This window comes from Callorhinus ursinus, unplaced genomic scaffold, assembly GCF_003265705.2.
Source record: "Callorhinus ursinus isolate GAN/ISIS: 27379988/994484 unplaced genomic scaffold, GSC_fseal_2.0 scaffold12, whole genome shotgun sequence".
Classification (NCBI taxonomy): Eukaryota; Metazoa; Chordata; class Mammalia; order Carnivora; family Otariidae; genus Callorhinus; species Callorhinus ursinus.
In genome coordinates this window covers 71,476,870-71,503,789 of record NW_027397074.1, presented here as the reverse complement: position 1 = coordinate 71,503,789, position 26,920 = coordinate 71,476,870, and the positions used below count along the sequence as shown (strand labels likewise).

Genomic DNA, 26,920 nt, shown 5'->3' with positions numbered 1-26,920 from the left:
GACGTTCATAGATTGGGGCTGTGTGTAATGGCTTAGATTAATGCTGCTGAATTGGAACCCTTAGGGAGATGTAAAACTAATGGAGCTCAGCATGGTGAATCCAATCCAGGACATGAATTGAGAAATGCATTGTTTAGTCCTGCAGTAATACATCATTATCCCTTTATATAGGAATCATTGAGATTCCACCTCTGAAATACTCATGTATGAGGCTCATCATAATCATTTGGAGTATTTGTATAGCAGGCTGTTGTTTTCTGTACTTCATGGTTGGTCTTGTTAATTTCGGTCTCAGCAGCAGCCTAGAATGTTAAGCCAATTTGCTAAATCTTGCCTGCCCTCTGAAAAATGCTTAAATCCATTTATGTAACACAAGGGGTTGAGGTTATATGATATGTTAGAATTTAATGCCTTCTTATGGCATCAGTACTGAATACTTTAGTTAATCAGAACCAAAAAAAGAAACATGTTAGAATTTTTAAATTAAGGAGTAATTGTGTTGTTGATGTTTCATAGGCGTGCATGTAGTTCAATGTGATTATACATCCCATATAAACTTTCCACTTTCATTAGCTATAAAATGCTTGAAGGTGTAGCCCTCATTTACAGGGTATTAAATAGGGAAATATTAGTTACTTGAATTCATAATGTACTTTTCTTCTAAAACTTGGTCAGTCATGTGATTAGTTGTGCTTAATGCTAGAGATGAAATGGATTATCAGCAACTTACCTTCCAAGTTCTTTCTTTTCCCTACCAGTTACATTAAACATCCATTTCCCAAATACAAAGAGACCTTTTTTTCCTCATTTCTGGGACTTCCAGGGAATTAAGAGGTTAATATTTATAATACTGAGTTTCAGAGATGCAAGGCACTGTGTACAAAGTCATGTTTGAGCATTTTTTTTAAGCCTCTATGTTCCAACCCTTTGAAATGGATTTAGTTCCTATGGAAACTTATCACTGTGGTAGGTAGTGCCCTTACCCACAGTGAAAAATAAAATAAATTCAGAGTATGATTGTATAATTTTATAACATGGCTTGGGAAGTGGACATGAGGAATATGTGTAGTTGTACTCTGGAGCTGTTTAGATTGTGTTTGAAAACAATCTTGCATGTCACCATCTGTCCTTCACGTTGAAGCCAGAATAGGTAAATAGTGGTTTAGTAGAAGTTTCAGTGGGTTCTTTTTCTCCCAGCACCACAAATAGTAGCTTGTTGAGGAGGCAAAGGATATGAGAAATATTTCAAAAGTAAAATTAGTTACCGGAGGTGAAGAGGGAGAAGTAAGAACACTGATTGCCTCCTACGAAAGGTTGGCATTTTGCAGGGTGTGCAGTTGGTAGAATTGACGTTGATGAGCTTGAAGAGGAGGCAGCGGAGGGCAGAGAGACTGTTCAGAGGGTAATAGTAATAGTAGTCTGTGCATAAACTGTTAGCTTAGCCTAGGGCGCTGTTAAGGTGAACCGAGCAATGGTTGAAAGTGAAAGACTTTTCAAAGGAAGAACTAACAATCTCAGTGACTTCTGGAATATAAAGTATTAAGGGCACAAAAGAACAAAAATGTAATGCTTACTGATAAGCTAATGGTATTGCTATTGGTGAAAAATGGAAGGAAAATCTTGTTTGGATAAGGAACTGGAAATCAAATAAATTGGACGTATCCAGTTATTGCTTAGTCTAAAGGTCTTTGAGTTAGAAGGAATATAAGAGGGCCACCAGATCTAGTCCCTAGCTTCAGGTAGGGAAGATTACCATCTGTGTATTTTATAAAGAACTGATGCCCAAAGAAGCCAAAGGTCACACAGCTACTAACTGATGGAGAGCAACTAGAAAACCCATTCTGTCACACAGAAAGCAATGGGAAACCCCCCAAAGAGGGAAGGATAACTGCACCTGGAACCCCAGAAGAACAACAGGGGCAAAGACCTGAGCTTTGGGGATCACGCACAACTAAGAGAGGGAGGGAGTGGGGAAAGTGCAGTGAAAACCATAGGGAAGGGACCAACCTCCCTGACAGACAAGGATTGCGTGGATGGAGACAGCTTCCAGGCTTTCCACTTGTGTTACATTTTACTCCCAGTGGCTTACCCTGTAACTTAAAATAATCGGGTGGTTTCTCTGTCCTTCTTTCTCACAAGGTTGCTGAGATATTAAACCAGAAGGGCTGTGCTGAAGGCTGACATGTGTGAAGGCATTGTGAATTATTGCCCAGTTCACATTTTTGTTTCTGTGTAGAGTTGGCATGTGGGATTTCTTACCTGGTGTCTGGGTGCTGTTTGTTAAGTGCTATGGATTCACAGAAACAGGTTTTGGTGCTTAGGCAACCCGAGGGAAAGCAACCTTTCTTTTAGCAGTTTTTCAGGGCATACACAGTATCTGTAGATAATATGGCATTGTAATCTTTAAAATGAATTATTTTTTGATAAACAACATATACCTGTGATAGAAGATTTAAATGTCACATGCAAAAGTAGACCTCCTCCTTAAGTCCGTGACCTCCTATCCAAGTCCTCTCCTTTGAAGCAACTCCCGTTACCAGTTGTGTGTCTTTTTCAGATACATCCTATGCATATATCAGCATATGCATGTTACATGATTTTAAATTGAACTTGAGTACATGATGGGCTTACAGAGAATAAGTAACTGTTGTTGCCTAACACCCATAAACTCCTCTTTTTCGAATGTACTTTATGCCAGGCTTTCTCCATCTTCTGTTAACCATTAATCAACCATTACTTACACTGCGTGTCTGTTTTGGAGAGTGAGAAGGGGCTCAAAATGAACGTACGAGACACAGTATGAGCGTGAGGACAAGACCTACCGCTAAATGCACACATCAATCCCTGCCTCCAATGCATTTACTTTATATATAAAAGAAGAGCTGTAGTGAGAAATCCAGCGTGGGGGGGGGGGGGACAGGAGGGTCTCTGGCCGGGTCCCTTGGCGGCATCAAGTGTCGTTTGGACACCACTGCGTGCCTGGCCAGTCGGCGCGCTCCGGGTTTGCAGGGCTGTCTCTGCTCTTCTGCCACCAGCACCTAGGGACACCTTTAGGAGGAGGATCCCTGCTCTGTACTCACAAGATTTCCGTTTCTGTCACATGCTTCCACTAGCCGTTGCGGTTTCTCAGCAGACTATTGCCTTCTCCTCCTGCACCTCACCAGCCTCATTTTTTGTATTCTTGACAGTGGACTTCTTGCTTTAAGCAGGAAATCTGTGTTTCTCTGTGATCGTACCACGTCGGCAAGGACCGGGCCCTCCATTCTGCCCTTCTTGCCTTCCTTTAAAGGGCTGTTGAAAACTCCTTTTTTCCACACAGCCTTCCCTATTTCCTGACTTCTGAGCACACCTTCAGTCATGACTGCCCTTGATGGGAATTCCTTTTCTCCTAGAACGTGTCTGTTGGAAGTATGTGGCTTTCTGATCTTACATAAATTTCCGCAGGAATCTTTGGAAGAAAAAGTTTATTAGTGACATCACTGCCTTTACTTCCTTTACTTTTCCGTCCCCTCCCTTAACTGCCTAAGCCTTTCCCGTTCTTTAAGACCCTACTGAAATTCTTTCATCTACGACCTCCACATCTTCAGCCAGATATAATCTTCCCCTTTCATATTTTTCCCACCCAGTTGTACCCCATTAAAGTAGCTCCCTCCATTTCTCTTAATGCTCATTCCTGAAATTGTTTCTCCAAATGGCGAGGGATCAAATGCCATGGCTTTTATCAGCCGCTTTCTTGTTGACAGTCTCTTTGGTCATGAGGCTTAGCCCTCCCACCTCCCCTGCCTGGGACAGTGCGTTGCATGGGTTCTTACCTGTACTCTGAGCTCTGGGACTGCCCCACTCCCTTCCCTGCTTCTGTCCCCCTCACCGGAGGCTGCAGTTCTATCCCAGTGCCCTCTGTGTCTTGCTCGGGGATTTCTCTGTGCTTGCAGCCCTGCCCTGTGCTCAGCTGCAGCTCCATGCCTGTCCACCTGGGGTTCCTGGCATCCTTAAGCACTTTCATTCTGTAAATCCTTGGGCCTAAGCCATGTGTGTGTCATTAAGTCTTTCCTCTTCTTACCTCCGTGTCCGTCTGCTAACACATCCTTCCATTCCTGCTTTCCAAGGCTGCCCTCTGGCCTGTTTCTGTACCTAGGGAGTGCCCTGCTGGCCTCCCAGGCTAGGCAGGTCCCTCTGCCATCTATCTGATCTATTCAGAACAGATCGACCTTTTCACAGTGGCACCTTTATAATTTCACCTCCTCATTTGGAAAGGCGGGTGGCTTGCCATCAGCTGCAGAGTAGACTCTAAGCTGCTGTCTGTTATAAGCAGTCTCTCCCAGTTCCAGCCCCTTCCTTTCCAGCATCGCCTCTCACCTCTGCAAGCGCTGCCTCCAGCCTGACTCCCCTGAAGGAGCCTGGCTCCACTGAGCCTGGACTGGGGCTCACACCCCACACACCCCCAGCAAATGACCTCTTGCAGTCCCACCCTTCATTCAAGGGTCTTCTATTATCCCATCTCCTTTTCCGTGGACTTCCACACTAGCCCCATCCGGGAAAGACCACTCCTTCCTCAGAACAGTATAGCACCTTTCCTTGGCACCCTCATTGCCTTGGTCTACCCACGACTTCTGCGAGGGTGTGTCTTTAATGAGCGTGTGTTTTTCTCCTTCCTTTTGTCTCTACACACCCTTTAGCACCCCCTTCACAGTGTGTACAGGGTGGCCAGCACAGTGATGCCCATGTGGCTTTCCCTGCCTGGCTGTCCTGTATCCCTGGAGCTCCGCCGGTGTGGCCTGGTGCCCCCATTCAGGGATTTCCTGCATCCAGTGGCAATGCTCACGCCCTCTGCCCTTCAAGTCCTCCCCACGGCAGGGAGAACCAACAACGGGCTTAGCTCCGGCTCCTACCCACCTGCGACTCCCCCCGCACTCCTCGCTCCTGGCACTCTGACACTTAGAGGGCAAATCAGTAGGGGTGATTTTTTCTTTCCTTCACTTGTCACTAAAATAAATACATTCGCAATTCTTACAGTTAAGAGAGCCAGCCACATGCCTTCCTGGGTGTATCTGGGAGTCGGCTCTTGCTTTCCCAGTGTAGCGGAGGAAGGAGTCTCACCTCAAGTGATGCAGCGCACTGTGTCACTACAGTCTTAACATTTGTTCTTTACCTAGGGGTGTTAGGATGTGCCACAGTCCGCACTGAGCTCTGTGACAGTTTTGAAATTTTAAAAATGAAGCTATCCCTGACTTCTCTTAGTATGAAAAGCATTCTCTCACATGTGATCACAGCAGGGAAGAGGTGGGGATAGAGGGGTGTATTTTTATGCTTGGGTGACTCAAATGGGATTTCACCAAACGTGTCACCCCCCCAAGCATCCCCTCAGTTGAAGAGCATAAGAAATCCATCCCAAAGGGTAATTCTTTTTGAAAAATTGTAAGTGCCTAAAAATAAGAGCTTAACATGAATGTGTATGCTCAGCCATATTTCTGTGCAGACTGCTGGTACCATACTACTCAACTAGAAGATTCTGTGACTCTATGCTATTATAGTAGTTAGATCTAGTTGATGAAAATGATATAATAAGGCCTAAGAAATATATATTTCTCCAAAATATGGAAGGATTATCTCTGGGAGGTTGTATTCAGTGTTTCATTACATTTGCTTGGAGAGTCTTGGATTCATTGTGCGTATACTCCGTCAGAAAAAACCTGCTAAATTGCCAGGACTGGTGCCTGCCTTTTGGTTGTACCGGGGAGAACCACACTGGCTATAGCCAGTTCTTCCTCTTCTGAACTTGAGGACTTTCTGAGGAAGAATGGGCGATGAAGAGAAGTGTAATATCCCCCTTCCAGAAATTGCAGTGAAAGTTGTCTTGGAAAACAAATGCCACAGTTTGCTTCCATGGTCTAGAATGTACAGCCTCCCCTTTGCATTGTCCTTCCCCATGGGCTGGTTGGGATGCTCAGCCAGATCCTGTGTTTTTTCTCCACTGAAACTCATCTGGCCCCAAATATCTTCCTTCCTCCTCCATGATTTCCCTATAATTCTGGTATGTTCTTTTGCTTCCCAGTATCTTTCTACCTTCCCCATCTTGTCCCAGTTCCTCCTGTCTCCCTCTTACCTCCAAATTTGGGCGTTGGTCCAGGACCAAATTATCCAGTTTAATCTCCTTGGCCATATCAAGTAATAAAGCAATAGAGTGATTACAAAAGTCATTCCCAAATAGGAAAAATAATGAAGGCTGAAGAGTCATTTTAGCACCAGTGGAGAGTTACCACCAGAGCTCTCCTACTAAGACAGCAAATGGGAACTTTTCTCAACATTTGTTTATTGTTGGTAGGTCTAAAATTGTGCTCTGGCTTCTGATTATTTCCTTGTGGATTCCTACTCGACTCAGAGAATGTATAAGCTCTAACTCTATACAGCTACTTCCACCTCTCCAAACCAAGCCTGAGTCAGCAAGTGTCATGAACACAAATAACAAGCTTTTACTCTAGGGGGAAGTAGAGGAGTTCAGAAGGCTTGGAGTCACCAGATTATGGGTGTGTTTGTATCCCCAAGGTCAAAGGAGGTCTCTCCTCTCCATCTCTGAATCTGTCTCAGTAGTCTAGATACACTGGACAGATCTTCAGCAGGCTCGAAAGTTGCTTCGAGAAAATCATAAGGCCAGTTCTTGCTTCCTGTTCACTAATGATGGATGTCCTCTTGTCTAAAACACTATATTCCATTTCTGTCCTATCCAAAACCAGATCTCCGGATTTGTTTAGCACTATGTTTACAATTATATTACCTCTCAATCTCATTATAAGACGTCATGTGCAATTTGTCTCTCCCCACCCCCATTAGACTGTGAGCTATCTGAAGGCAAAGATTGTATCTTATTCAGAGCCTATCATAGTGAATGGCATTTAATGAATGCTTAATGATGTCTGTTATTGGAATAACAGAACAGATGAAAGAATGAATGAACCAGCCAACCCTCATATTTTCCATTCTTAGACCAATTTTAGTGAACATTCCAAAGTAACAGGATAGGGGAAATAGAAATAAATTACTCATAAAGTCTGGGGGGCATAATAAATTGTGTTGGTGTAAGTTCAATGTGTTATATATAGGTATACACATATTTAAAGTAAGAGAATGCAAGGGTGATGTGTTGTATGCACAGGATTAACATTTTGTAAGTAGTTTAATTAAACAGTTACTTTGCCAAATCAGGTGAGAGTAAATGCCATGCTTTTCTTTAGTCGTACTTATACTATTAATAAATAATGCATTTCTTCACCTTGAAGCCTTATTGAGATATTTCAAATAAAAATAATTTGGTGTATTAAGATGGCTTGGTCTCGCTCACACAGTGATGTATCCCTTGGAGATTCACATTTAACATTTGGCCCTGGACATCTCTGCATTCCATGGCTTGTAGGTCTTTTGAAGGGACAGAGAATGCTTCTGCAGATAGTACAGTTCTTATAAACAAGGGCTGCTTCTGTGAACTGCGATTCTGTTTTGTTCCTACTGTGTGGATGCAGGAGGTGATGTTTCTAGTCAGGATTCTTGTGTAAACTGCTGCTGTCTCAGGCACTGCTAAAGCAAAGAGCTGCATTGTTAACCCACTAGTCCCTGTTTTTATTACAGTATTATTACTTGGCATTTATTAAGCAATAACAATATTTCAAGCATCGTTAAGAAAGAAAGGGAGAAAGGGAAGGTTGGCTTATACTTCTCTAAATTAGGGCCTACTCAGTGCAATATGTTAGCTCAGGCATTTCGCCTAATGAGAAGATTGTGTGAGTTTGAGAAAACAACATCTCATGAGTCCTGGGTTGTTCCAAAGAAAGTGTGATCGGAAATTGATTTGGGGTCCTCCCAGGTTGAGTTAATGTTGGCCTCGTTTATGTTCTGTGTCCCTAAACTCTGTATAATTATTGCCTCTTATTCCAGATATCTTTTATGTAAGTAAGAAGTATTTTATCTCTCTTTTTGAGATGTGTTCCTCGCTGCACATAGCCCAGATATGTCAAGGGTACCATGATGTGGTAGAAAATTGAAATTAGCCAACTGATTGTTCTTTTCTGCCTCATACCTGATGCCTCACTTCACAAATCTTTTCAACCAAATAAATAACTATTTCTTGTCCAAGACATTATTATTTGGAGAAATTTTCTGGAAAAGTTTTTTTTTTTTTTTTTTTTTTACTAATATTAAGTGGCCATTAGTCTTTCTAGGTTACCAGATTTTAAGAAAATATTTATAAAACAAAAATGGTTTGGGCCCTTATTCCTTGGAGATACAGCAGAAGATGGCCCCATTTTTCCTGGTATTAGGCCTTCTATGTGAGATATTAATACCTGTAGGACTGGCAGTGTTTTCCCCTCCCTTCCTTGCAGATAGGTCACCTTCCTCCTGTGGATCCAGATTATTGAGTTGTGATACTGACCTCTTTCTCCAAAATCAACCATAGATTAAAATTAAAAATTAAATATTAAAATATTTTCAGATAGATCTTGCTCTTTCAAGCCTTGGGTGTAGAGGATAGAATTCTGTAAACTCTGTTGTACCTCTAGCCAAAGCTGAGTTTTTCTTTAACAAAACCCAGTTGAATCTGCTGGTTGAATGGTATGGCACTCATTGTGGGTAACGATCCGCTCTCCAGCCTGATTGGTTTGTTGAACTGAGTGCTGGACCAGGTGTCCTCAAGGTCAGCAGTCCCTCCTCTGATAACGGGGGAGGCCTCTTGGCATTTTTTGTGTTGAGATGATAGACAACATCATAGCTCACATTCATCATTTTAGAAAATAAACGTAAAAAAAAGTCCTCTGCTTTTTTTTTTTTAAGATTTTTTATTTATTTATTTGACAGAGAGAGACATAGCGAGAGAGGGAACACAAGCAGGGGGAGTGGGAGAGGGAGAAGCAGGCTTCCCCGCGGAGCAGGGAGCCCAGTGTGAGGCTCAATCCCAGGACCCTGGGATCACGATCTGAGCCAAAGGCAGATGTTTAACGGCTGAGCCACCCGGGCGCCCCAAGTCCTCTGCTTTTATTTCACTTTATTTTTTCAGATTTTATAGCAAAGTGTATATGGAGACAAGTTGAAACTAAGAAAGTAAGCAGCTTTTGGAGATGTTTGGCCTTTTAAGTGTAATTGAGTTGTCTTTCAGATTTTGCATTGTTAGAAAGAGGCTGTTTACATTTTATTCTGGAAACTATTAGGATATTGTAATTTAAGGTAAAAAGAAAAATGAAAAAAGTTGAATAGATAATACTTTGAATTAATACTTTCTTCCTTGATATTGCATTTTATGATAGCTTTATTATAAATGATGAGTGGATTATTACGTATTTTTAACTATTGGCAGTGGGGTTGAGAGCTTTAGTTTTGTATTATAAAAGCAGAAATCCTGACTCCTGGGCTTAACATCTAATGAAATGTTTAATACAGAATAAAATTAAGAGTTTTTGCATTGTGCCATAGGAATTAGAGCTAAAGATTTAACTCCATGGCTGTGTTGTGTGCCTGCTTTTAATGTGGTAGATACCACTTTATGAGATCACCAGATCCCATGAAGGATGCATTGTCGCAACCTGTTAAAAGAATCAGAAATCTTTTAGCACCATCCATTCTCATATCTATCCATCTACCCATCCATTCCTTCCCTGCCTCCCTTCCTTCCTTCCCTCTCCCTCTCTTCCCCTCTTCCCCTCCATCCCTCCCTCTACTTCCCTCCCTCATCCCCCCCACCACTCTGTACTTACTGGTCCAGATACAGGCAAAGGGTTCTTTTTTTGTGCATCTGTACTCCTAATGAATGATTTCTGTGTTCCCGAGAGCGTTAGGAATTTGTGGCTGCTGATTGTTATTACATGACTTCTTTAGCCTTCTGGTGGAGACTGGCCTGAGGAGAGCTGCCTCCATATTTTCTTTCCTTCTCTGAAGTTACCTTATTATCCTTGCCATTTATATTAGCAGAACTAAAAAGATGGGTAAGTAGTTTCCTCGAAATATAAAGCTCAGACCCACATCAAAGAAGTTTCTCAGACATGAAGGTGGGGGAAGCAGCAGTGAAACCTGCAGATAGCTTGAAAACAGATGGCCTAGTATCAGAGTGTCACCGAGTCTGAAGAGGAGAGCTGAACACTGCCTATCTCAGCTTCAATTTTACCAAAATGTTTTTATTTGTCTTTGACCCTTAATTCAACTTACAAGAAATTATCCCCAGGAAAGAATCAGAGACAACAGTAACAATTTATATCCATCTCCATGTTATTTTAAGCACTGAAAAATCAGAAACAGCCCAAATATATTTCTGCATTCTTTTCTGGGTTTTTTTCTCCCCAGAGTTTCTACAATGGCCCTGTCAGTGTAATGAGCAAAATACTTGGATCTATTTTCTTAGCTGCCTTTTAAGTGAATATTTAGCGTTAAACATTAGCAAAGATGGTTTCACCAGCTACAGAATGCCTTACCAGGAGTGATTTTATTCTCTGTTCAGGTCTTTGGCTTTCCAGTTCTCTCGCTGAATACAGTCATCAACCCCCTTGGTCCTCAGTGCCACTGTGGGGTGGAGTAGGAAGGGCGAAGGCAGCTGCTGGTGGTGCTTGTGGGAGTGAGGGGAGGAGGAAGGGAACAGAGTGTAGAGTCCAGGAAGGAAAAGGGAAGTGAAGAGGGGCGTAAAGATACGTGGTGGGACACATCAAAATCCCAGTCATTTCAAGTGACCACAAAACTGGGTTTTTTTTCTTGTTTTTCATCAATATATATTTTCAAGTATCGACTTTATTCCACCAATTCCTTTTTGCCAAGTATATTTTTGGATTACTGTTCTATCTCTTCTCTATTACCGTTTCGAGTTCTCCAGATTTGTATTTCGTCTTTGTCTTACATTTCTCATTCACCATTGCCTTTTTTAATCTTATTTTCATGCAAAGATTAAATTGTTTAAATGTCTCTTGCAGCTAAGATTTAATTTTCCTTCTTAGGTATCTTGAAATTCTGCCCTCTTGTTATTTTTGCCTAGTAGTGGCTTTTTCCATCAGCAGGAAGGAAAGCAGTCAATAGAAATCAATTGCTGACTCAGTGGCTATATGGAGAGCTTACCATAATGCATATTGGAAATGCCTTTAAACCTTTTCCTGAATGGAAGGTGCCATGGCTTGTGTTTTATGGCCTTCTAATGGTGGACAGTAATCTCATTTAGCATTTTCCCAGAGTGAAAACAGTGCATTAGAGTAGCATAACAAGCATTGCGGATCAATACGGAGGCAGAGCTTTGCCCTTACAGATTAATCCAAGAAGAATGTACCAGAGTCTACTCCAGCGACTGGGAGACAATTATGCTGATTTCCACCCCTGTTCCCCCCATTTCTACTATCTAATCATCAGTACACATTGAAATGTATACGAAAAGGATTTCAGCAGATGTGTGTGTGGACACACACACATAGACCAGACTAGCAGACAGGAAATCAAGGACCCTGGAAGTGAGCAGTATTGATTTGTGGTGATAAAAGTATATTTTGACACATTTCAAATCATAAATGACTCATGGACATTAACTTACATGACTAACAGCTCAACTCGGTAAATGTTTATATACAGCTTAAATTACTTCTTTCTAAGGAGTTCATAGTATTGGATGAATTATTCCATCACAAATAGTTTTTTAAAGAAAAAAAACACCCTCTTCTTTATGACGTGTGGTGTGTGGAAGCTCGTTCTTCAGTCTTCTCCCTGAATGTTGATGGGAAGAGCTGAAGAGAAGGTCGGCATTGTTCTTGTCTGCTTTCCCCGTCCTCCTTCCTTTGCCTTGAAACCGAAGATGTGGTCGGAGAATCGTGGTCCTCAGCACTAGGACGGAGCATAACCCTGTTTTCCCGTGAATGATCCTCGGCGTTAGTCATGTACTTGCTGGGTTCAGCTGACCGAATGCTTGATTATATTTTATTCAGTCTTTACCCAGATGTGTATCTTGCTATAATCAGTTTGTGGTGTCTGTGCCTCTGCTTTTCGAAGCCTAGCTAACTCCCTTTAGATGCTGATGTTCATGGGAGGGAATTAGGGAAATCCATGTCCAAAAAAATTCATAGACATAATGAACTTTGAAATCTTAGGGAGAATGGAAACTCCAGGGATTGGATATAAATTCTGTTCTTAGGTATTTGGCAGAGCATTAAGGTAGTGAATGAAAAAGTAAAAGGGATGTAATGTAAAATTTGTGGGATTATTTTTTTTTCCCCCTGTATGTCTACTTTCCTTAGAAGGTAGTAAGAAGTAAATTCCCTCAGGGACCAGTAACATGGTTTCCATTTCAGTTTTCTGTACAAGCAAAATATGTATCAGCTTAGTGTGTTGGATAAAAGGAATGAGACATATCGTCACCCAGGGGTTTCCTTATTGATGAGAAATATTCCCCCTATATTCTCTAGGGGTTTTTTTTTTTTTAGAACCCACTTAATATAAAATAATGCTATTTCAAGATTACTACAGAAATAAAAAATTTAAATTGCAAAAAAAGAACTGATATGAAAGACTGGAAGCCTCTTGTACTAAACAGAACTAATTTGAAAAATATGAATTCCTAGATTAAAAGTGATAATATTATGTATTTTTTCTGTGTATGTTTAGTCCTTATAATTCAAGTTCCTCTACCATCTTAACAAGGATATTTCCTTTTCATTGGTATAATTCATTTGGTTGATTTTATTATCATCTTTCAAGTGTATATTTTAAGATTTTTGGAGGCATTTATGTTTGGTACTGCATATTCACAGAAAGCAAATCTAACTAAAATCTGAGATTTGTAAGTATAATTAGTAAAATTTTAGCCCAGAAAATTAATAAATGTTTTTTCTCCACGCATTTGTATTCTCAGTGGTTTATTGCGTGACTTCTATAACAGTCTTTACTTCTTGGGATTTGCCTCCTAGTAGATGTAGGCTAGTAAATTACACCAGGTTATGGTGCAGTCAGTGTTAAGTGGAAGGTGAAAGAAGTGGTAGAAGAAGCTCATACAGGGTCAGTGGGGTCGCCAAAAAGAGAGTAGTAGAGTCCACCCTCAATGGAGAGCTAGTGAAGCTGTCTAGAGAAGGTTACACTTCAATACCTAGCTCAAATATTGAAAGATGAGTACTTATTTTCTGGATATATAGGAATGGGTGGGAGTTTGGGTACAGGGCATGTCCAAGATCAAGAGCAGCATGAACAAAGACATGAAGGGACATTTATAGATCAAACCCTGAAAGTGGTTTGGTCAGGCTGCAGCAATTAGGGAATGAAGGCTGAAGAGTAGGTGGAAACCTGATCCAGAAGGACTTGCCTGGTTGACCTTGCATTTTGTTTAGAAAGCAGTAGGGAGAGATACGGTCTCAGATAATATGTGTTAGAAAGAACCTTCTGGAAGGCAGGAGTAAAGAGGCAAAAACTAAAAGATTAGAGGGCTTTGCCTGATTCCAGGATAAAAGTGATTATGAATTAATGTAATGACAGTGAATATAGAGAAAGAGGACCATACTGCATTATCTCGAACTTTGCAACCTATTGGTTGTGGGCATGAAAGAGAGAAGTTAGGGCTCTCAGGTTTTTGATTTGGCTGACTGGGCTGAAGAGTATTGGCACCATTCACCTGGTTTAGGTATATGTTTGGCTGGGAATGCTACAGTGTCCGGAGAGGCTCATGGTGGTATCAATTACTGGAACTGATTTCATAGAAATCATTTTTAGAAACTTTTTTTCTATACTTGCAACATTTATATCTTATTTAATGTTTTATATACTCTTTAGCCTTGATCTTCATTCTGATTGAAGACAGTTTGTCTCACTGGTTCCTGTTTTTGTTTTTAGGCGGTATGAGTTTCATCCTGTCTGTGCTGATCTGCAGGCCAAAATTCTCCAGTGTTACCGCCAGAATACCCAGCAGACCCTCAGCTGCTCTGCTCTGGCCAGCCAGTACATGCGCTGTGTCAATCAGGCCAAACAGGTGGGTGTGCAGGCCCTGTTAACGGGGGCACCAGGAGAAAGCAAGCGCAGCATCATGGGGCAGAGATAAGGACTGAATAGGCTAATGTTAATGGAAGAGCTTTATAAGCCAAACTAGTCGTCATCATCAAAAATTGCCATAACACAAACTGAGGATTCTAGAGGGGAGGGGGGTGGGGGGATGGGTTAGCCTGGTGATGGGTATTAAAGAGGGCACGTTCTGCGTGGAGCACTGGGTGTTATGCACAAACAATGAATCATGGATCACTACATCAAAAACTAATGATGTAATGTATGGTGATTAACATAACAATAAAAAAATTTTAAAAATTGCCATAACAAGTCCATTAGTTAGTAATCAACTTCCATCCAGCTGGTTGTGGGAAGAGCCCATATTCTCCTTGTGTTTACCTCATTTACTTGCAAGAAAGAAAAAGATTCTTACTAAAACAATATTTTTTTCCAGTTGCTTTAAACTTCTGTCCTTTATGATAATTGTGTCCTGAAGGCCATTGTCCCGTATTTCTGGGCCAATACTCAAAGCCAGCAAAGAGGAAGGATACAAGTTAAGGGTCCAACAGCTTAGGGTCTATAAGCAGCAAGTAGTTGTGCAGAGAGCCTGGTTTAGAAACACAAAAAACAAACAGAAAGCTAAAACAAAAAGCCACCTTTTGCGTTCCATTCAGTCTTCTACCAGTTGGTAGAGCCCACTGGATTGAGCAGGGAAAGGGAGGCCAGAGATGGGATTTAGGCAACACTTTCCATCACTTTTATGTACCGCAGCCATACTCTTCTTTTGACCCTCCCCCCATTCCAGAATAATTCGATGTTCACAGGACATGTGTTTTCTCGAATTCACGTGCTTTAGAAAGCTAATGATAAACCCTGAAGCAAATGATCAGTTCTGGCAGGTCACATAATTGCCTAGCATTTAACTGACTTAACAGTTGGATGTAGGTTGTTCTGACAGACAGAAATTGTTGGAAACCTTGATTCTTTCTGCTGACAAACTCCCTAGAGTTGACCTTCTGACTCTAACTAAATCTAGTGTTTGAGTTACACAGCATGCCTTTCTGCAGTCTAATTTGCTGTAGTTATAATAAAACCACTTAGTGTAAATTTCTAACACTCTATAAATTTCTGGTATTTATGGGAGGATTGGTATTGTCTGTGTAGCTGGAAAGTAACATCAACACTAGTAGAAAAAAACATAATCAAGATTTATTGAAAGCCCATGTTTTCTTTAAAAGCCTAGTGGCTTGAGGCTTTCTTCTGTTTCTTGCTTGTAGCTCCAACTGTGTAATTCCTAGTAGCATGCCAGTGATTCTTTTCTTTAAAGGTCTTTGGTAGAAGTAATGTTGCTAATGTTAACGTAGTACACTTTATTTGTCAAAGACAGCTTCTGATATGCTCTTAACAAGTCCGAACCTTTAATACTGATACTAACTGAAGCACCTGGGACCTGCAAGCTGACTCATGGATTTTTCTAACTTGATATTAGTGCCAATTGAGGAGGGGGTAGTAGTTAGTGCAAAGAACGGCTGTGACAAAGTGTATGTTTCTATGCTGGTGTCTGACAAACATGCCTATTTGCACAGTGTGATTTGTAACATTACCAAAGTGGCAACTGCAATGTTGTGTATGGAGTTTCGACTTCACCCTATCTGGGTTTTGTTGAATTGTTTGCACCTAGCCCCATGCTATCAGTGGTATATATTTATAGAATAAAACAAAGTTACTTTGTAACAACATCAAATATGCCACACTGTGCAGTAGGGAATTCAAATTGGGCAGATCTGGGTTTGTATTGAAGCTTTGTCTTTTACTAACTCTGTGACCTTGGGTATTGATTTTTCTCTCCGAATTAGGGTGATGTTATCCCCAGTATTGTGGGGATTACATTTATATAAAGTATTTGGTAAATCTTATTTTTTCCTTCTTCCCTCAGTTGTATTATTTCATGTTGAAACCACTAAACAGATCATCCCAAAGCGCCAAATTATTACTAGTGATTCCAAAAGAGACCCCCCTGCCCCAATCTGCAACATAATTTAATATCCTTCCCGTGAAGTGTGTTTTGAGGTACCTGTTGTTTTCACAACTCATATATTCAAATATTAGGGAGCATATAACACCAGGTAATAATACAAAGATAACTGTCCACAAGGTATTTTTACCCTAAGATGGGCAACATTGTAATGGGCAAGAAAACAAGAAGCGATAATACCTTGTATTTCTCTAGTACTTTAGATTTCTAGGTGATTTCACATTTATTCTCTCGCTTGTTTTTATGACAACCTGAGATGTAAATAGAGATGGTTTTATTTTCATGGTTTTACAGTTGAGAGACTTGAAACCCAGGGAAGTCATGATGGTAAATGTAACAACTAAACCAAAATATACCTACCATAAAAACAAAAAAGTTAATGGTGTTTGGTTTTTGAGTTGGGTGTGAGAAGAGACAGCCATTATCCACTAATACAGAAATAAGGCAATGAGAGAAAATGTCAACGATGATCATGAAGTGAAGAGAAAAGCATGAATATCAAATTAAGTCGTAATGGAGACTAAAGGTAATAAATAGGGAGGTGGGATTATAAAGGCCATGGACAAAGGTGCAGCTCAGCTTTTAAGGTGCCCTATTTTAAGACCACACCAGAATGGCCACAGGGGGTTGATACCAGCATTTCCTGAGCACTTTTCCTCTCATACCACGTTTCCCTTTTTCTCAGTGTGAAGTTTGTCTAACCTTGTGACCCCTGACTCTGCCCGTTGTTAGAAGGGGCTTCAGCTGTATAGTGGTTCTGAGCATCGTTGTAGCCCATCCTGACCAGTCAGCTTCCCTTCTGTGTTCCTTTGTTAAATCCAGAGAACCATCTAGACATGCTAATGTAGAAAATGGTCAACATGACAACAACCCATTAGGTCATATTGTCCATTTCCGGCATAGTACAAGAGTTTTCCCCTTGGAATAATTCCAAGAACCAAATCCACTCCACTTTTAAATGACTCATAAGATTGGGCTTTCACTGGTTCCCTTGAGGCACTGTTCTATAGACTAATAGATTTTGCTGATTGGAAAATTTCCGGTTATTCCTTAGCCTTATTTTTCCTTTCTTCATCCATTTACTCATATCAATCTTTCTTCAGCTATTCTTAAATTCCTCATGGGTTGATATGAGACATGTAGACTGTTACTTCCAGTATATTAAGTTATGTATTCTTCATAAGGGTAAAGAGGTAATAAATTGCTGTAATTATTATTTCTAAGACTTAAAAGCTACTGGCTAGCTGTATGAGGTACGGCTTTTAAAAATGTAGGAGGACATCGATTGATAGACTGTGTCTTTTATTTGTCATATCTGCTTAGCTTCATAGCTTTCTATAAACTCCCCATGATTGAATTACCTGTTCTTACCATGAAAACCTGATTCCTATTCAGATCTTGGTTCACCTACCTAACAGGAGACTACAGAAGGTGGGAGAGAAATGGGAAGCCAGGGATATTTGCCACTAGTGGACCAAAATGTACCCAAGTTTTTTTTATCAAAAGGTGGGGAAAGGATAGAGAAAGGGTCCCTCTCAGATCTGCATTGCTCCATTCCCTGAACATCCCACTGCCCTGATATTTTCTTGCAACATCTGGCTGCTTGGTGGGTAGCATGCTTAAAGGGCAACTTGAAGCATTCCAACTCTTTTCCCAACCCTGCTGCTGACAGGATAGTACAAAAGCTGGCTGGATTCTGGGCAAACATTCTTTGTTGCCTGGAAGGTAGAGTTTTGGGGAAATACTGTAGGTAACATTCCAATCTAGTCATGGTGACCTGGGCTTCAGTTTCTTCTTTGCTAAATTACGGGTTTGAACTAGGTGATCCCTGAGGGCCTTCCAGCTGTGATGCTGTGGGACTAATTCTACTTCCACGCATGAGAGCAAGAGTTTGTGTGCACAGGAACATGACGCACGTCTTTGAGCACATTTCAGTCAAGAGGCATCTCTAGTGTAGGCAGCACCCCTGCTTTGGGGACCTCCAGCATTTGTGCCTCTGCCTCTTAGATTTTTCTGTCCGCCTTAAACTTGTACTTCTGGTTTTCCTGTGTGTTGCCTGGCCTCCCACAGCTATATCGCCTTTCCTTGAAGCTGATGCTCCTGACAGCCCCAGGGAATCCAAAGTGGCGGAATGAACTAGGAGGGGGTAAAAACAGTTTCTCCAAAGGCAGTGTACTGAGAAACAGCTGTTTCAGCACTGCCTGGCAGAATGTAGCCTGCCAGCTAATAAACTCCATTAGAAAATGTAGGCTGTCTACCTCTAGCCAGCCCTAGACTCCCCTGTTCTACAGTGGCTTTCATCTATCCTCCGTGGATCGTGGGTGGTAAGGGAGTGTAGAGACAGAGCAGGAAGCCACATCAGAAGAGCCAAGGAGGGCCTGGGACTAAAAGCAAGGGCCAGACCCAGGAGATGCCTAAGGACAGAGGCCAGTGTGGAGCCTAGAGTCAGATGACAGAGGCCAGTCAGGAGAAGGTAAACCATCATAGAAGTTTAAATCAACAAGGGGGCAGTGGGTCAATAGCCAAGTAAGCAGCTCAGTTAAAGGAAGGATCAAAATGAGGACATCTTGTAAGCGAGGCAGTGCCTACCTTAGGCCTATGCTTTCTGCTGGTATCGTTGGGGAGATGAGAACGTCACCAAGTGGTAGTGGAGAGCGTGAGGTCAAGACCCTGGTAAATGAAGCTAGATCTTAATATGAAGTTACTTCAGCCCAGTGCTAGTGCATTCAGTTCTTCATTTCCAAAATGGAAATGATACTTCCAGTCCATGGGTAACCCCCAAAATAGAAAACCTGAACTAAGATCAGGGCATATGGAGGGATTTTCTATGGCAGGAAGTGTCAGCCTTCTTAAGGACATTGCATTTTATCTCCCCTGTGATCTGGGTTTGTGTTAGATGAGGTCTCAAATACCTCCCTGTTGTCTAAGTGTGAAGAAGGTCTAAAAACACAGTAGTCATTGTCGCTTTAGAAATCAGCATTCTTGAAAGAAAAACCCAGTGCCAGAGCAAGCTGTATTTTGTCATTGTTTTCAGATGAATTATAAATTACATCCAAATGATTGAACAGAGTCATAGGCTGTTAGAGCTAGACAGACCTTAGAGATCGTGTGACCTAATCCCATCTTTTCACCTGGAAAAATTTGCACTCACAGAGGGTCAGTGATCTGTTTATGGGACAGAGTCCAAACCAGAATAGCCCATTCCTGATGCCAAACCCAGCGTGCTGTTTTCTGTAATATCAGCTGTCAGACATGGGTGAACATCAGAATCAGCTGGGGAGCATATTTGAAATGCACACATCTGGCCCCATCCCTGGAGATTATGGTTCAGAAGGTCTAAGGTTGGACTGGGACATCTGAACTTTCAACAAATTTCCCAAGTAACTCTGTGCACAAGAGTTTGACAGACATACTCTAGAGCCCATTGGCCTAACCTGGATTAGAGGTCTTCGATCTTTCAGAGACCCTGCTAAGTCTCTGTGTTCCCTTTTCGGGAGTTGAGGACTTGCCACTACCTGTCAGTGCTTCTCAGGTCTGAGCCATCTGGCAGAGGTCTCATCAGACAGACCCTGGGAACTTGTGTTTCAGCCTCAGGAACAAATTGGAAGAGGTCTTGGACAGAGGGTGGGAGCCCCTTAAAAAGAAGTTATTTTTTCCCCTCCTGTTGCCTCCTTTGAAATTGTAGGTACCCCTGGGTGAGGAGCCATGCCTGGTTTTCATGGGTGGGAGGGAGGAAAGAGGTATTGAACCAAGGTAACACGGTCCCCTGGCCAGCTCACAATTGTGACTAACCCTCCCTTGGCTCTGCTCCTCCAGTCACCCTGTTTCCCTCTCCTGAGTGACCACAGGGGCCCCTTTCTTGATGTGTTTGCTTCTGACGTCCACAGACACCCACCTTCAGGGAGCACAGAGATAAATCAAGAAGGTTAATATTCTGGGAAGACCTATGGGAGCATATTTTTATTGTGTTCAAAGGCTTCTTTATCATCATCACCTAGTGACATTTATTAATGGCCCAGCTGGGCTGCTCATACTCAGGATGACATGTTCGTGTTCCACAATACATTTCCCATCCTTCAGTGGGGTGGCCCTTTGGACTTGGAGTCACATCAAAGCAAACTGAATTCCAAACTTTTACATGTGTTATCAGCCTCTTCTATCATAGGGAACCCTTAAAACCTCTGAGAGTAATCATTGCTCTATGACATTTTCTTTTTTTTTTAATTTGGGTTTAATAGAATAAATATTACAATGGTAATAGACTCCTTTTTCTTAATAGGCATTTCTTTTCTAGTGCTTATCCTTCAAGAATTAGAGCTGCAATATGTTCGTGTTTTGTTTGTTATTGCAGCATTTTGTGTAAACAGTTAATTACTTGTAACTTAATTTGAATATTACACAGAGCATTTGTCAGAGAAGGTATGAAACAGACCCAGGCATAAAGCAGGGAGAATAGAGAACAGCACTGGCTGTCCAGGGAGAGACAGCGAGAACACAGGAAGTTAGCTAATCAGATTTGCAGGTGGTCAGGAGTCATGCTTGGTGCACAGGCAAAGCTCTCTTTGTGCTCCTCCTAAATTGAATTTATTGATTACTTTTGTTTCTGTCTCTCCTCTCCTCATTGTGTCTTCACCACTCCTTGTCTTTTACTCTCCCCACTTTTCATGTCCCTCCTTGGGAAAAACTCAGGTGTACCCAGACACATTCCCATTTCAGTTCTCCCCCGTAAACCCTCCTGCTTCCATACTCAGCTTTGTTAGGGCTTTTGAAATCTTGGCAAGATGCTGGGTGAGCTCAGAGACAAGCACTCTGAATAGTATCTTTAAAAAAAAAAAAAAAAAAGTATGTTTTTTCTCTTTGTGATGATTGTTTAGCAACCCAGGATTGCCGTAATTCCTCTTCAATACATTGAGACATCCAGTAGCTGACACATGGCTCTGATAGTCAACCCCTTCAAGAAAGCTATAATTCAAAAATCAGTTGATGAGATTACTGTGTAACAAAAATATTTGAGGAAAACGGTGAAGATCATTTTTTTTTTAAAGATTTTATTTATTTATTTGAGAGAGAGAGAGAATGAGAGATAGGAAGCATGAGAGGGAAGAGGGTCAGAGGGAGAAGCAGACTCCCTGCTGAGCAGGGAGCCCGATGTGGGACTCGATCCCAGGACTCCAGGATCATGACCTGAGCTGAAGGCAGTCGCTTAACCAACTGAGCCACCCAGGCGCCCAAAGATCATTTTAATAAATGGAAATGGCAGGCAGTCTGTGGTCTTCAGAGGCCCTGCTCTTGTCTGATACTGTGAGCCACCAGTCGTTCCTTCCTCGGTGGCCGGAATCAGAGAGACACTAGAGGACGGAGCAGTACGGATGCCTGAGCCATTCTCTCCTTTTGGCAGTTTACCCAGCTCTTCATAAAAGGGGTTTCTTTTTTTTTTTTTAAGATTTTATTTATCTATTTGACAGAGAGAGAGACAGAGAGAGAGGGGACACAAGCAGGGGGAGCGGGAGAGGGAGAAGCAGGCTTCCCGCGGAGCAGGGAGCCCGACGCGGGGCTCGATCCCAGGACCCCGGGACCATGACCTGAGCCGAAGACAGACGCTTAACGACTGAGCCACCCAGGCGCCCCCATAAGAGGGGTTTCTGCAGGTCCCCTGTACGTGAATAATGAGCAAATGCAAGGAATTTCTTTCTCCACATTAAGATTAAGTGTTAGCAGTTCCTTAAATGAAGGGAGCAATTTTTTATAACTTGCAGATCTTCTCCCTGATTCTTTGGGGAATTTCCTATGTTAATTTATGCAGTGTTAAATTTATACAGTGTTGAAATTCAGCCCCAAAGCAGCTACTTACAGAACTGATGCAGAGACTGTGGGAGAACCTGTAAGGTGACACTAATGACACAGACCTAACCTATAAGGTGACACTAATGACACAGACCTTTCCAGGCCTCGGTTCGGCATCCCTCCAGCCAGAGATCATTGGGCCTGGGTTCTGAGTAGGTTTTATTGCATAGTTAGAAGAGTAATAACAGAGTGTTTTGCCGATTTTTTTTTTTAATTCAGCTTGACGTATTTATTAATGTCTTTGACTGAGTGAAGAGGTTTTGTGTCACCTGTGCCACCCTTTGGTGGCAGCTGAGTGCAGTTTACAACATGGGTATAGACTGGCTTGAGCCTTCCCTTGTTCCTGTGACTTCAAGGAGCCCCCGTGCATTAGCTGAACTGTTGTGCTATCTTTGAAAATCAGAATTTTAATACATATAGCAGGCTATTCTGTGAATGTAGTGATTTCTCTGTGTTTTATATTTGCTCAGAAGTGTTCTGTTAGTCTTTTCATTAGACTGGCCCGCTGATCTTCAAACCAGCCAGGGCCTAGCTTGTCTACCTCAAAGATTAAAGAGAGTGTGATACTCTTAACATTATGTAATCTGGCTGGAAAATTACCCTTATATATTTGGTTGGGGTTACAGAAAGAAGAATAGTAAAAAGATTCCCTAGACTCTCAAAAAAAAAACACAACACTTTTTATTGCTTTGACTCTCAAAAAAAAAACACAACACTTTTTATTGCTTTAATTGTATTGTGGTCACTATGGATTATTTTGCAACATGTGACACATAGCTATCATAACCATAAGACCTAAACTATAGAATAAGGCACAGCCATGTAATCTTGATCAGGCAGATAATAGCTTAAAGTTCCCATTGGTATGTTGAAGAAAGTAGTGAGTGTATAACTCCCAAAATGCAAAATGGCATCACTCATAAACTTATAATTTTCTTTAGTAACTAAGTGCAGATGGGCCAAGTATAAATCTACTTTATACTGACTTCTATTTTGTATTAACATATAATGTGGTGAGATGGTCTATATGTCTGGAATTCATCATTTCCTGTCCAAATAACTGGACACACGGTTGTTGTCTCACACAGAGCAAGCCACAAGAGGATAAATGAGACACTATGATACTGGGACATTGGTCTGACTCTTACATCGTAGGTGCTCAGTTTTCATTTTTTCCAACAACTACAGAGCATATGTGAATGATGGGTTTGAGAGAAATCTCACATTGTGGTGTTTGTTCTGTTAAGACAGCTCTGCTGAGCAAAGTCTTCTGCTTTATCTGCGTTGTCTTTCCTTTTTTCTCTAGATGCACCTGGGTTTTCTAATTTACTTCCTCCTTGAATGTATCATCTTTTGTGACCATTTCTGTGTGTGTTCTCTCTAAACTAGTTTGCCTGCTTTTGTATCTGGTCCTTTGTGCCCTATGTACATAGACTTCGTAGCCGCTTGTAACCATGGCTAAGTTGGGGTATGTGCCTGTCCTGTGCTTTGTCACCGAACACGCTCTCTTACTTGTCCTTCCACTCTTTCCGTTCTGCCCTATTATTTCAATCATTTCTCTTTATCTTTGGCTTTAAATCTTTATCTCTAAAGACTGTTGACATCTCTTCCCAAGGCTGTAACTTCCTTCTAGACATTTCCATCTGGGATTTCTTATACACCCAAAACTTAAGTCCTTTCCCTCATTCCCAAGCTGACTCCTCCCCCTGACTTTTCCATTTTTCTTGGTGACACCACCATTCTCCCTGTCACTGAGGATCACCATACCTTAGGTCTCACCACCTCTGTTTTTCTCGCCAGGTCTTTTATGGCTCTATTTCTCATTCCCACCCTTGATTCCTAATCTGCCTCTGCCCTGGTCTTCTTGCCTCCAGACTCTCATCTATTGGATCCGTTATGCCAAGGATGAAGGGTAACCCTCCTAAATGACATTTTCCTGTTTAAAGACATGTGTTGGATTCCCACGTTTTTTCCAGAGGCCAACAGGTTTTTTCCAGAAAGCCAATGGGCTTTCACTCTGGGCCCTTTGGACACTCTTTTCCTTGGTACATCCTTGATACACCCTTTCCTTTAGTTAGGCTGGTCTTTCTCCTCTCCCCCCCATACATACTGGGATTGCTCCTACCTCTGAATCCTTGCTGCTGCTTCCTGCCCTCACCCCTCCCCGGCCCACTCCTGGTCCTTCTATCTAGATTCTGAAAGACTCAGGGAGATGGTCTGAAAGGTCCTATTAGGAGCCTCCTCTGACCACTCCAGTTCTAGAGAGTTCTCTTCCTCTGAACGAGTTAGAACAACTCGTCTTTTGAAGTATTACCTACTCTGGAACGATACCCAAGAAACTGGGAAACAGAAGGGAGGAAAAAAATTACTTTTTTCTTTTGTTTATCTTGAATTTTATACTGTGTGTATGTATTACTTATTCAGTAAAATTAATTTTTAGCATATATTTAGCAAGTATTTTTTAAAAATAGCTAATTACTACATTATATTATGCCTTAATTTTCCACGGGCCTGTGTATTGGTTTCCCCATAGCACCTCATTCAGTACAATGATTAACCTAGTAGGAGCTCAGTTTAAGAGCTGGGTGAATAAATGGCTGAAAGGGTGTGAACAGATGAACTATAGGCAACCTTGGGCCTGACCTAGCTGCCTCTTCCTGAATAATTTCAAATCAAAAGGGGAAAGCATCACTTTTTGTCTTTTAAAGATTCCTGAGAATGGAGAGAGTATATCCCCTGCCCCGGCTAGTTATAGAGTTCTACCCTGATAGTTGAGAACTCTTCCTGTTTACCCTCCCCACACACCCCCAGTCACAAAAATAAAGCAATTTCAGAATAGATACGTATCTTTGTAGCTCCATCCAGCATTACAAGCTCATGAACATCTGTGTTCTGCTTGGAGTGGGCAGAGGTTTCTGGGAGAGATTCTTGCCCTCTCGGAGCCTTTGGGGTTTAACCTCTACACCCCACCCCCCACCCCTGTTGCCATGACAATAGCTTCACCCCAGTCCCTGTGGCTACCAGAAATACTCCCACACATTTCCAAATGCCCCTGGTGGAGAGCATACATGTCCACACCCCCCAGTGATCCATGCCATGCTCACTCTTGAGTTCAGCTTGGTATGGTGGCGGGGGTGGGGGTGGGGTCATTTGGAGATTATACATGATTAAGCAGTGGTGTTCATTAAAAGTAATAATATTTTGAGACCAAGAAGCGCATACACCTTGTTTTATGTGTTTTTGAGTAGATCTTTGAAAAGTAATACAAATGGTACTAAATAGTTATTGCCATTTTGGGGATCTCGCCTTCTGCTGCTAAAACTCATGTTTTCTGTTTCTCTTGCAGAGCATGCTTGAGAAGGGAGGATAAAGTCAACTTTTAGAACAAGCAGAACTCCTCAACGTTAATTCCAGAGGCGGAACATTTTTTTTTTCCTAGTAAGAAAGTAACCCATTTAAGGAGAAGACGATTAAAGAGAAGCACCAAAGAGCAGATTCAGCTGAAGCATATCCCAGTTGATCAACTGCAGTTTGAAAAGCCAAGGCCTAGATCAGGTATCAGCCAGCAAGGACACACTGCAGTGTTAGTCAACCCTGTTCATGATGATTAAAAGAGAAAGGCAGACCTTTCTACCTTTTTAACTTTCTATTCAGCTTTCTCTTCTCACCAAGCTCCAGGGTTGGGTGAATCGTCATTCCAGCAGAGCTGGGCTTTGGGGGTTGGGATGGGGGCGGGAGAGGGCACCAAACCTCCATCTCAGCCCAGCAGTGCTGGGTGCAATCGTCTAGGCTCTGGTGTTTGGGTTTTCTCTTTTTGCTTTTCTCCCTTGACTATATAAGAGCTACTTCATTTTAACTTATTATGGTGATCATATAAGTAAGACAGAACGGAGAGAAAAATGTACCTCTTTTACTGGAATAATGTTTATGATTACAAGTGAAATAAGGCATTTTTTATCAACATAAAGGCAACCTTGGCTTATACCACCTCTTCTTGATCATGAATACTGACATCTTTACTGCACTCACTATTAATAATAAATATATTTTCCGAAGAAGACTGGCATTGCAGCCTGGGGCCTCGTGTATTCCTTTCGTTGGGTTAGATGGCTATGCATATGGAAATTGAGTTGATTTATATTGTTATTAATTTGCACATGGGCCATACCTTTCCTCTAAAAAGCTCCAAAGCACTTTGCAGAGCCTCAGACAGGCAAGAGATACCTAGAACTTGCCTCTCAGCTAGGTAGGATTCCGGAAGATCTCTACAAATTGCCTGAACCTTTCTGTCTTTGGGATGACTTAAATCACCCTGCCTGGGGCAAGAACTAGACTAGATAAGCTTGGTTAGGAATGTATGACCGTGAAGTACTACGAAAATGTTAAAAAAAAAAAAAATATCAACCCTTGCAGTTTTTCCTCTTTCCAATTTCATTGAAATTTCTTGGTTATAACTTATTTTTCTACCAGAGGATTGGTGCTTCAACCCTTGATTTTGGTAAGTTGGAAGTTAGCATTTACACTAAAGCTGAATGGAAAGTTCTTTCTGGGGTATACATGGAGAAGAAAATGCCAGTGCTCTGTGATGTCATCTAAATAGCTTCTGTCATGTAGAAGTTTTATTCCATTTTTATTTTGATACACACAGAGAGAGAATTTAGCAAAATGATTAAGAATACAGGCTTTGGAATAAGGAGTATCTGTATTCAGATTGTGTCTCTGCTTCTTACCAATTTGGGACTAACAAGTCACCTAACAATACCTTTCTTCTCATTCTTCAACCGTAAATAGATGGAAAATTGAAGAACCTGCCTTGTAGACTTCCAGCGAAGAGTCACAATGCTTTCTACATACATCCAGTCAGGCCCAGTATATGATCTTGTTGGGTTGTGTGATCATTCAGTAAACTGGTATTTTGAGTTGGGGGCATGGAAAGAATATCCACATACCCAGATTACATTTTACTTTAGAGGAACCAGGATGAACTTGTGCTTGGAAATTTCAACCAATCCCTGTATATGTAAGTGTGGCTTCTTAATTCCTGAGCTGGCTCCGTTTTAATGGCATTTACCT

At 41.6% G+C, this 26,920-nt stretch overlaps 1 protein-coding gene across 2 annotated transcripts in view; it reads left to right on the top strand.

Annotated features, from left to right (window-relative positions):
• The window catches only part of CHCHD3 (coiled-coil-helix-coiled-coil-helix domain containing 3), a 266,047-nt gene extending 240,553 nt beyond the window's left edge, over positions 1-25,494 (top strand). The window contains exons 7-9 of one of the 2 annotated variants that reach the window (XM_025854801.2): positions 13,822-13,957; positions 22,936-22,998; positions 25,194-25,494. In XM_025854801.2, coding sequence (XP_025710586.1) covers positions 13,822-13,957; positions 22,936-22,959 — 160 coding nt within the window. In that variant the 3' untranslated portion in view covers positions 22,960-22,998; positions 25,194-25,494. The remainder of the gene's footprint in view (positions 1-13,821; positions 13,958-22,935; positions 22,999-25,193) is intronic. The other variant, XM_025854800.2, reaches the window with a different exon arrangement.
• Positions 25,495-26,920: the final 1,426 nt, after the last annotated feature.